Genomic DNA, 12,467 nt, shown 5'->3' with positions numbered 1-12,467 from the left:
ACCGGACATCAGCGCAAGCGGCTACATACATAGGTCAGTGGCGGACCCAGGTAGGGGAAATTGGGGAAATTAACCCCCTAATCACCCCCTGCCCCCCAAGACTGTGTAACATGTATTTTCATAATATTCAACTGAATATCGTGAAATGTCATTACAAAAATATATAACAGGTTTGTTCCACTTGTAGAAAAACTTGAGCAAAGTTCAAACTGTGAGCGTATATCAAAGAAACTCGAAAAATTACTTGCGGAGCGCGTATATGTAACTCGAAGTGACTTCGAGAAGCTTGGGAAACAAACCTATTAAATGGATGCTTTTGAAAATTTTAATTCATGGAAAAAGTGTGTCAAATTTCACTTGAATTTGAAATTATAGCTCTGTGCCAAGGCACATTAAACAGGTAGTATCAGTAGAGCAAAAACAACATTTGCCTGTATTTTGTTGTTGCTTCTGGTATCGAAAGTGTCAACAACTGTTCTGAATTTTTTCTTCTAAATCAAAGCGTGCCATGTGAAATACAAAAAATTATAAAAAATAAAAAATTGAAATTGGAAAAAATAAAAATTGATGCAACTTTCTTTCCTAGTAAATTTGTTTGCTTCTCGAAGCATTGATCCATCCTTTGCAAGGCCCAGTAATCAGCGGTCGTGCTGCCGAGTTGGGCGAACGTTCCAAAAGCTGCTATCCAACCGCTTGTTTTGTATGGAAAAAGGTTTCACAAGCAAATGGATTTTAACAAGTTATAATTTTCGTGAGAAAAAATTAAAAATATTTGACATTTTCGAGACCAAATAATTTGAAAATAAATCAAATCAGCTGCTCTACTGATACTACCTGTTCAATGTACCTTGCTCTGTGCTAAGCTCGAAGTATTGTGTTATTTAAGTAGGCCCATCAGTTTTTCGAATTAACTGAATTTTCACAATTTTGAAATTATGTATTTAATTTTCAATTTTTAGTATTTTTGTTATATTTTCGAATTTGTATTATTTGACACAGTTGAAAGTCGCAGCAAGTTTGAATATTTTCACAGGTTCAGAAAACAACGAAAATTCCAAAATTTTTAATTTTATAATATTATTAAATTTCTTGAGATTTCTTATTTTTAGGATAATTTCGAAAATTTCAAAAACTATCGAAATCCGGGAGATTCTAGAAATTTTGGTAAAAAGAGAATATTTTGAAATGTACAAAATTATTAAGATTTTAGAAATTTTTACATTTTCCAAAATTTTGAGAATTTTATTTATTTTAAAATCTATCCTAAAATCATATATGTAATACTTCTATATTGGTAGTAAGCTAACATCTCAATGTGTAAGCATTTCGAAATCAAAGCGAGACAGTCTAGTACTGTTTTTGTCAATGTATTGTGTACTTGAGTGCCGTTTTGTATATGTGTTGTGTACATGTTTATTTATAAACGTATGTGTTTTCCTTTTCTTTCGTACGTGTTTATTGATATATCTGTACTGTAGTGTTTTCGGACGGTACTAGCTCTTACTGCCAATATAGGAGTATTACATATATGCCTAAAATGTAAAAATGTGAAACATCACAAATTGTCGAAAAATTCTTATGTTCATGTAGTCGTGTGTAAAAAATATAAAATTCTTAGAATTCTAAAAGATATTGTTCGGCCAAAATAGCTAAGCCGTAATCAATATTAAGTTTAAGTACTTTAGTACAAATATCCCCTTAGTTAAGTCTAGTTAATAAGCAACATTGTCATAGAATTAAGGAAGTACGAAAAGAAGGAATTGAAGTCCTCAACAAATATATTCTTTCGATTGGAAACCACAGCCAGCCTCGCTTCTTCTTTGCGCTCCTCGTAGCCTTTTAGCTTTTTTGTTTAAAGTCGTCGTCGGTATTTCGCATCAGCAGCAAAAACCCTTGCTGCCCATTCATTTGGCGCCTAACGTGGGGCTTATAAAGTCAATTCGTTTTTTTTTGGCATTTTTCGTTGCGGCTGGCTGTGGTTATTTATTTGAATTGGATAAATTTTTGATGTCTGCGCGCTAAGCCGTTGCGCTGCCTACGTGGGACATACATTTTAACGTTGGATTAGAAGGCTCATCTGGCAGCAGGAAGATCCGGTATTCGCATTGGGAGAACGGACGGACAGCGGAGTTATAGCAAACATAGATACACTAAAGGATGGGTAAACGAGGAGTTTCGGTAACAAAGATGGTAGAGGTAACGTACATACTAATTTGAGTTGTTGTGCTGTGAAATATAAAATTACAATGAAAGTAAAGGAAAAACAAAAGTTTGAAAGCGCAAAAAAATAATAAAAATAAAATTTATAAAAGGTGTTTTTAAGTGGCATTCAGAGAACCGTAAATATTCCGGTAATCGGCTAGAAACCTTTGTTAAAAAGCCGCTTGGTGAAAATATACATACATATATATATGTACAATTTGAAAAAAGCCGTTGTGAAAATACATATATATGTACATTGCATATAAATATGTATATATATGTATGTATATATAAATCACCGTTTTCCAATAAATAAATAGATTCCGTTTTGAATAATTGGCACTAAATAATTATTTGAATTGCCGTCGACAAATCACCAGCGCACAGTTTTTCAGCGCATCAAATTAATATACATAATTGTACGGTACACAAGTAAATATATAAACATATGTATGTACAACCATACGAATTTAAATTTCGGTCGTTTGGATTTTAGCAGCAAACACAAGTTGCGTTCCCTAACTCGCAAGAATTTACAGGAATTTACCAGAAAGCGTTCCCGTACTCGGTTCTCTGGCTGCTTTTGCCTTTTGACAGTTTTACAGGTTTTAACCCAGAAAAGTTGGGGAACGCAACTACAATTTGTCGTATTTTCCTATTCTTCGACTGCAGTAGTTACAATACAATTTATGTACCTATGCTTATGTACACGGTATTTGCATATTAGCTGGCAGAATTTTGGTCGCGGATAATTTCTTTGCTGCGCTGCTAATATACATACGTACATAGCCAGCTACATATTTAGTGCTACTGTACTGCACTTTCATACATACGCTACGTTTATACATATAGAAGTACATACATAGTTATTACTACTGCGCTTCCCGTTGATATTTACCATTGCTGGTAAATGCTTATAGTCGTGTAATATTTATTGCGCTTGGCTTTGTAATTTTTCGCTGCGTTCTATCTTCGGTGCAAAAGCAATAGAAAATTTGTACATGCTCATATCCACACATATTTATTTGATTTTTTTTGTGCAGCTATTTACCCTCGCCAACTTACGTTTGTACATATACCTATACGTATATAAGTTCTAAGCTACCATTGCAGTGATTTTAAAACTGCACACCTACACTGAAAAAAAGAGTGTGATATTTAAAAATACCTTTATCAAATTTATTGTGGAAATATTGATCGTTGCTGTATTGCCGTGTAACAAGTGTTCGCGAAAAATAACTTGAATACTATTTCTTATACATGTATACATAAAAGCGTCTACTTAAATACGACTTTGCGAAAGTGAATGCAAGTGTATGTATCTATCGGTCGGATATATTTTAAGTTTCCCTATACCGCTTTAAATTAAAATTGAATACATTGCCTCATTATTAGGCTTGCACAAAAAAGTTGGTTGAATTTGTCTAAAGTTGTGGTCGCGAAATACTAGCATATACCGCGGTAACTAATATTTAAAAGTACAGAAACTATTTTCTCAAGCGATGAGTCTGCAGCTGTGGCAAAGCTCCTTACGCTAAAACAGTAACGATCAACAGCTCGCGGAAATATAACAAGAATTAAAAACTTGTTAGAAAATGCTGCTACATCATGGAACGTAATTGATTTAGAGTGCCGGTTAGAAATTTTGAGCTCGCATATAAAGCAAATGATGGCATATCAGACGGAAATTGAGAAAGAGGACCCTTGTGATGATAGGAGAGGTGATATTGAGAAGTTGTGTATTAGTGCGAAGTCAAAGCTTTTGCAGCTTTTAGGTCAATATAAGCGACGTGAGAGCTCAGCGCTAGAAACGACCTTCGGCATTACCATGCCACAAGCATCCCGTTTACCGAATCTAAAATTGCCAACGTTTAGCGGAAAATATGCCGACTACAAGAGTTTTATTAGCTCCTTCAATAACTTGGTGCACAATGAACCACAGATGGCGCCGATTGAGAAATTCAACATTTGCTTAGTTGTTTGTCAGGTGATGCACTTAGGACGGTTAAGGCGTTTCAAGTTACAGAAGATAACTATGAAAGGGTGTTAGAACGGTTAGCAGAACGGTTTTGATAATATAGAGCAGTTTTTTGATATTGAAAAGATGAATAAGCCAAACGCTCCAGCTCTTAGCAATGGATACAGTCTCTGCAATTTATGACTCGTTGTTGTCGATAGAATCAGAGAAGGATATAGCCAATGCCTTGATAATTCATTTCGTAATTTCTAAAGTCGACCCAGCTACCAAATCAAGATGGAATGAGCAGCTAGACTACTCCACACTTCCAACATGGAACGAGTGCTCCAAGCATTTAATTCGTCGTTGCCAGTCACTAGAAGTGAACGAAGACCACTCAAGTAGAGCTAGTACAGGCGATCAAAGAAAAAATAGTCGATCTTATTTTAATAAAAGCTCCAATAAGGCCTCAATTACAGTTGCGTAAACTAATAGTGAAGATCAATGCGGATATTGCCATAATAACGGTCACTCAATTTATACATTCAGTCCTTTTGCTGCCTTGCCAATAAGTAAGCGTTTTGAGTTCATAAAGAAAGAAGAAAGTTGCATTAACTGTTTGAAGAAGGGTCAATCGGTAAGAAACTGTTCCAAATCGCATTGCAGAGTTTGCCAACGCCCTCATCACACTCTGTTACATAAATATGAGATATAACAAGGTAATGCGGCTGCGAGCAATAGCAATTTGCCAATGCAGCCCTCGAGCTCCTCAGCCGCTGCTAATTCGGCTCCCGCACACTACGGGACCCATCGCTCCTCGCATCACGTATCGAGTGTTAACGATGTTGTAGTTTTGGCCACGGCCTTAGTCCAAATTAAAGACCGCAGCGGAAAAGAGCATTTAGTAAGGGCTCTTCTAGACTCAGGTTCTCAATTAAATTTTATGAGTAAAGAATGCGCAAGCAATTTGAAACTAAAACGAGAATTTAAAAACCTAAACTTATCTGGCATTGGAGAGATTAACACCAGTTTGAGGCACAAAGTAAATACCACGGTTAAATCGAGAATCAATAGCTATCAGTTTCAAACAGATTTCTGGGTCATTAAATCGATTTCGACATACCAACCTGAAGTCAATTTTCAATTTAGTACTTGGCAAGTACCAGAGAATATTGAGCTTGCAGATCCGCATTTTAATAAGCGACAAAGAGTCGATCTGCTTTTTGGGGATGACATAATTTTTGAATTATTAACTGTGGGTCAAATAAGATTAAACGAATCTTTACCTACTCTGCAGAAGACATTACTTGGTTGGATAGTGTCAGGTCGCTACAAGCAGAATACTGGCATTGAAATTGGAGCATGTAATTTAGTAAATAAAAGTAACGAAGCGTCACTAGTTTCTTTGGATGAAACCGTAAGGAAATTTTGGGAAATCGAGGAAAGCCCAGGTATACCAAAGAAAGTTTGTAAAGAATTTAGCGACTGCGAAAATCATTTTCTAGCAAATACCAAACTTCTCCCAAGTGGTCGTTTCGAGGTTCGCCTCCCATTTAAGAGGAACCCATCAGAACTTGGTGCATCCTATGAAATAGCTAAACGTCGATATTTAGCACTTGAACGTAGACTTTCGAATACACCTGACGTCCGAAAAATGTATAATGACTTTGTGGTAGAATATCTGTCACTAGGCCACATGTCTCAAAATGGTAACTTAGTTCCATTTGATCCACACTACTTTATACCCCACCAAGTCGTCGTAAAATTAGATAGCTTGACAACAAAATTAAGAGTTGTATTTGACGCTTCTTCCAAGACGTCCACGCACATTTTTCTTAATGAGACGTTGATGGTCGGCCCCACTATCCAACCAGAGTAAATTCGCTATTACAGCTGACATTACAAAAATGTATATGCAAGTGGAGGTGCATGAGAAAGACAGACAGTTTCATTTGACTCAGCTGGTTTCAAGTTGGCAAAATGGTATTCAAATCACGATTTGCTCAAAAATAATAGCGGTGCAGAAAAAACCATATCATTAAATTATACCGAAACTACCAAGACTCTGGGAATAATTTGGCATCCAAAAAGTGATGAACTCCGTTTCTGCTCAAGTTTTGACTTCGAAAATTTGCACGCAACGAAGCGTAATATATTATCAGTCTCATCAAGGCTATTTGACCCTTTAGGACTGTTATGCCCAATAATAACGAGAGCAAAAATGATCCTCCAAGAACTGTGATTTCATAAATTAGAGTGGGACGAGTCAATTCCAATGTCGTTGGCAACAAGTTGGGAAAATTTCAAGGAAAACTTCCCAATACCAGAAATTCGCATACCTCGCTTTATAAATATGTCGTCGTCTCCAAAAATACAAGTGCATACATTCTCAGATGTATCCATGCGAGCTTATGGTTGTTGCATTTATATTCGAAGTAGTTGTAAAAATAAATCGTTGCTCTTTACAGCCAAGTCAAAAGTCCAAACCCCTTCCGAGGCTTAAGGTGTGTGCCGCTCACTTGTTGGCGAAACTATGGAGAAATATATCCCCGATGTAAGCAACAAATATAGACAAAACCGTGTTCTGGACGGACTCGGAAATTGTACTGTACTGGCTGAAAAAACATCAATCAACCTTGTCGATTTTCGTGGGAAATAGGATTGCGGATATCCATGAATGGACAGGAGATGCAATTTGGAAACATGTTCCAACCGCTCATAACCCGGCTGGCATAGTCTCCAGAAGTTGCAATGTGGACGAACCGCGGCAATCGATATGGTTTAATGGTCCGAAGTTCCTAATACAGGATGAAGAGAATTGGCCAAAGAACCTGCATTTCGAACCAACGGTGGACGTAGAAAGTCTTGAGACTCGAAAAGACAAAGCCATAGTACTTTCCGCATCTAAGCAGTCCAATATAATTCACGGTCTGGTAGAAAACTGCTCCACGTATCTGAAAATCGTAAGAGTACTCGCCTACGTTTATAGACTTCTCATCCCAATTACAAAATAGCCTCAAAGTACCGCCAAAGAACTTCATATGTCATTTTTAAAAATTGTCGAACTGACACAGCATGAAGAATTTGGAGATGAAATTAAATGCCCAAAGAATTCGTCTTTGGTGAACAAGCAGATACAAAAACTTAACCCGTTCATAGAATATCGCCAAGAAAAAAATCGAAAGTTCACCTTGTTGCGAGTAGGTGGCCGACTCCAAAACTCCTCGCTGTAACACGACACTAAACATCCATAACTGATGCCGAAGTATCAATTTGTACAACTATACGCTACCCACTTGCATCTAACGAATTGCCATGCAGGTCCAAGAGCACTTATTGCCCTAATGCGACTAAAAATTTGGTCAGTAAATGCCAGAGAAATCGCGAGAAAAGTAGTACACAGTTGCACGTTCTGTTTCAGATACAAACCTAGACTGTTAACGCAAATCATGGGAAATTTACCGAGGGATCGTTTGTTGTAAGTATGACCGTTCTTAGTAGCCGGTGTTGACTTTTGCGGTCCAATCTATACTTCATATAAAATTCGTGGTCAACAGCCTTAGAAAACATATGTAGCGGTATTTGCTTGGTTTTCGTCTAAGGCTGTTCATATTGAAGCCGTTTCTGATTTAACTACTAAATCATTTCTTTCTTGTTTCAAAAGATTTATCGGAAGGAGAGGGTTGCCGCAAAAGGTCGTCTGCGACAACGCGACAAACTTCGTCGGAGCGGACGCCAAGCTGAAGGAACTGAGAGACGTATTTTTCAACGAAGTCAACAGGCGACAAATAATGGATTTCGTGGTAGAGATAGGAGTAACGTTCGAGTTCATTCCGCCTCGCGCCCCTCATTTCGGCGGCCTTTGGGAGGCGGCCGTAAAATCAACAAAAAACCTTTTTTATCGTACCGTCACAAACGCCAATCTGACCTACGAAGAACTCTCAACCGTCTTAGTCGAGGTCGAGGCCGTTCTAAATTCAAGGGCAATCGCACCAATGTCCGCAGATCCCAGCGATGGAGAGGCGCTAACACCCGCACATCTACTAATCAGATCTTCACTCAAAACTGTTCCCGAGCCTACCATAGATGCAGAAGAGCTAACATATTCCAAGAGATGGCAGCGTATCGCGTACCTGAAAGGGCAATTTTGATCTGCATAACGCAGAGATTACCTGCTCGAGCTTCAGGCCAGGGCCAATTGGGTCAAGAATGCAACTTACAGGTTGGTACCGTGGTCTTAATCCACGAAGACAATATGCCCCCTCAGAGATGGCTTATGGGCAAAGTTACAGATGTCATTGCTGGAAGCGATTGCATGGTCCGTGTTTACGCTAGCCCCCTTCACCTTAAGTATATTTATTGATTAGAGAATTTCACTTGTAGATGTCGCTGTGATCTAAGCGGGAACAGTTACTCGTTACTCGAGTTCATTTTTCTCGAGTCCTGTTACTCGCCTCGGATGTTGGGTTTCGCCTTCTGCGATCACCCAACACTCTGCCAGTTTTGAAGAGAACTCGGAGCAATCAACAAGTAAGGTCCTCTCATCATCAATCTACTTTTATAAATTTTTATTACAGCATTTTTTATATACACATATATATATAATAAAGTGGCCGTTAGGCACTCATATATATTTGCATATAATTGTGAAAAGTGTGAAGTGTTTAATTTCATTTTGAGCGAATTTTTTGCGGTTTAATTCAACCTCGAAGGACTTTAGGGATTCGGCACCTCCTCGACCCTCTTTTGCCGCGGAATTCAAGCCCCCATTTCCGGCCCCCATTTCACCCCGCCCCGAAGATCGTCCTTCGAGCCGGATAGGCTTGAAGTTTTTCGTGGTTGATCCACATTTGTTTAAAAATAAAATAAAAGTGAAGAATTCCAACAATTTTCAAATATAAACATTTTTTGATAAACTGCCAAGTTGCCTTCATAAAGGAGAATTTTTATCGCGACCCCCGTTAACACGTTTTTTATTTTCTTGTCCACGGTGAATCGTGTGCAATTAAACACATCTTAAAGTTTTTGATATTGCATTCATTGGTGAAACCCGCCACCGTCTTTTGTTTTTTCTTACATTCTTTGGTGAAGACGACCAATTTGACGTTTCCGAACGCACCCAAAGAAAAATAAAAATAAAAATAACCAAAAAAAAAGAACTAATTTGCAACTCACGTTGACAACACGCGATTTTTTTTGGTTTTCGTGTAAGAAAAACCTTACAAAACCCCGGTAAGTGGAAATCAATTGCGTTGGAGTGGTTTTCCAACCATTCGGAGCTGGAGTGGAGCAAAGGGCATCAAGTGGCCCCATCGACTGGAGTACCACCGGCAAAACAAATTGTAAACGAGCGGCTGCATACTAAGTATCTGAAATAGTAAGTAGATTTGTAATATTAATTGGATTTATTTGTAGAAACGAAGCAGCTAACAAGTGTTGAGGCAGTTGCAAAAGCCAAAGCAGCAGCAACTCCAACCATAAATTTGCGAGCGCTCCAGCAGCAGCAACTGCAACCAAAAATTTTCCAGCGCTCCAGCAGCAGCAACTGCAACTACAAATACAACAAGTCCCCCACCAAGTGGTCCACCGCGATATCAAGTTCGCAGCAGCAAGGCCCCCACCAAGTGGTCCACCGCGATAGCAAGTTCGCAGCAGCAAGGCCCCCACCAAGTGGTCCACCGCGATAGCAAGTTCGCAACAGCAAGGCCCCCAAGTGGTCCACCGCGATAGCAAGTTCGCACCAGCAAGGCCCCCACCAAGTGGTCCACCGCGATAGCAAGTTCGCAACAGCAAGGCCCCCAAGTGGTCCACCGCAATAGCAAGTTCGCACCAGCAAGGCCCCCACCAAGTGGTCCGCCGCTATAGCAAGTTCGCACCAGCAAGGCCCCCACCAAGTGGTCCACCGCGATAGCAAGTTCGCAACAACAAGGCCCTCAACAAGTGGTCCACCGCGGGAGAACAGCCCCATTAGTGGCCAACAGAGTAAGCTGCAAGATAAAGTAAGCCTTTCAATTTGGCAAGTATATTCGCGAAGGGGTGAGGAAATTGCATAAGGCCGTGCGTGAGTACCATATTCACCCCTTCCATATATATATATATTTTTTTTTAATACGTGTATATATTTCCGAAATTTAAACGGTATCGGTGTAGGATAATCCGTTCCTTTTCGCGTATTCGAGCGGTAAAGTGGTGGAGGAATAGCGGAAATTCCCTTGAAATACCGTATCCACACACCGTGGTGTATATATATTTAAAAATAACAAAATAAAAAAAGAGAAAAAGAAAGAAGAAAGTGAAATTGTGCCACGGATTGCGGGACTCAGCGTCCGTTAAAAAAAGGTGTTTTTGAGAAAAATCAAATTAAGTCTTCGAAGTTTCGCCAACCTCAATTATTGAATTTTGTAGTTTCTTTGTTATTGCATAAATTAAATAAAGATTTTTTTTATAGATTTTCTCTGAGTTTTACTACGTTGTCAGTTGTACGTTTTATACCGCGCCACCTGTAAAGTGTTTGACGTGAATTTTTAAAATATTAAGCAAAAGTGGTTGAGGCAGAAGGCCCGTAAACGGACCACATAACATCGATTTTTTTCACATAAGAATCCCTCAGGTTGTGCGTTACACTGAGAGAAAACTCTTTTGATATAAGCTTAGTACAAATAACCCGTGGAATTTCGCGAGCCATAATAAGGGTTTTGTTTAACATAATAAATAAAATTAAAATTGAATATAGTTTGTATATATATTAACTGAAGGTTAAATATATTAAAGAAAGTAATTTTTCTATACACTTTTTCCACGACTTTTTATTGCGCTATCTTTTTTGTCGTCGTTGTTTATAATTCGTATAAATTGTAAATTCCCCCGAGGTTCAGTGGTACAATTTAAGTTCGTTTAAATTTCTCGCTTTAATTAAATTAATTGATTGTACGTTGTTTTATCAATTTTTTGACGTCGTTGTCGATAATTCGCGAAAATAGTAATTCCCCCGAGGTTCAGTGGTACAATTTACGTTTGTTTAAATTTTTCTCGCTTTAACTAAATTAATTGATAAAACGTTGTTTTATCAATTTTTTGACGTTGCTGTCGATAATACGCGAAAATAGTAATTTACCCCGAGGTTCAGTGGTACAATTGACGTTTGTTTTTAAATTTTTCGTTTTAATTAAATTAATTTTCCAAAGATGGTCAATGTTAATGATTTTTCGCGGGCGTGTGATGCATTGTTGGAATTCGAAGCGGGCTTCAACAACATGCCGTGTAGCAGCCATTCCATATTTTCGCTGGAGATCCAAAAGGAGGAACTGAAGGCGCTCTGGGTAAAGGTGAAGGATGCGTTCGATGACTACTCGAAAAAGGTGCCGGACGACGAAACAGGTCAGGCTGCACTTCGACTGGCGAAGTGCAGATACCAGGATTGCTACTCAGCATAATTGACGTGCGGTGCATTGATGGGAGAGACGGCTCATAACCTGACATTCACGCAGCAAAGTAGTTCGACAGTCAATCCGGTAATACGCGAGATTGAACCCCCAGCCCGCTCGAGTATCCACTTACCTCCATGTGACACAGAAATTTTTTACGGTGATTACATGTCTTGGCCATCTTTCCGCGATTTCTTTACCTCAATTTACATTAACAATTCGCGTTTGACCCCGGTAGAGAAATTGTACCACTTGAATCAAAAGACCCGTGGTGAGGCGAAAGATATCGTGAAAAAATCGCCTTTACCTAACGACGGTTTCGCGACTGCTTGGCAAAATTTATCCGACCGCTATGCAAATAAGAGGATAATGGTAAATAGCCAATTAAAAACGCTTTTTAACCTACCATCGGTAACGTTCGAACGCGGTACGGAAATTAAAAATTTACAACGGGCAGTAAATAATTGTATATCCGTTTTAGAAATGTACGGGATTGGTATTGAGAACTGGGATGCGATTTTTGTGTTCTTAGTATCGAGTCGATTACCGGATACCACGCTGGCGTTGTGGGAACAAGGCATTGTGAAAAAGGCGGAAATTCCAAAGTGGAAGGAATTAGACAGCTTTCTCACAAGTCGGTTCCAGACGTTAGAAACAGTGTCCGATATCCGAAGTGCACGAGCAGTAAAGCCTGTACCTAATCGCCAACCCGCAACGACGTACGAAAGAAGGTGTCGGCACACCACGGTCAGTTTTCGCAGCCCGCATGCAGATTATGCCCCGAACAATCTCATGCACTAAAGGCAAATTTCTGGCAATGAAAGTTGAGGATCGCCCCAACTTAGTCAGAAAACACAACTTGTGTATGAACTGCCTAGCGCATT

The 12,467-nt window shown here is 39.0% G+C and overlaps 1 protein-coding gene across 1 annotated transcript in view; it reads left to right on the top strand.

Moving 5' to 3' along the window:
* The window catches only part of LOC118735109, a 44,544-nt gene extending 32,952 nt beyond the window's left edge, over positions 1-11,592 (top strand). The window contains 4 exon segments of the mRNA XM_036464730.1: positions 3,795-4,206; positions 6,819-7,122; positions 7,234-7,359; positions 11,344-11,592. Coding sequence (XP_036320623.1) covers positions 3,795-4,206; positions 6,819-7,122; positions 7,234-7,359; positions 11,344-11,592 — 1,091 coding nt within the window.
* Positions 11,593-12,467: the final 875 nt, after the last annotated feature.

The sequence above is a fragment of the Rhagoletis pomonella genome, unplaced genomic scaffold (genome assembly GCF_013731165.1).
Source record: "Rhagoletis pomonella isolate Grant_MI unplaced genomic scaffold, Rhpom_1.0 Rhpom_scaffold_00001, whole genome shotgun sequence".
NCBI classification, from domain to species: Eukaryota; Metazoa; Arthropoda; class Insecta; order Diptera; family Tephritidae; genus Rhagoletis; species Rhagoletis pomonella.
Note: the sequence above shows the minus strand (reverse complement) of the source record. Positions and strands in the feature narration are given on the sequence as shown.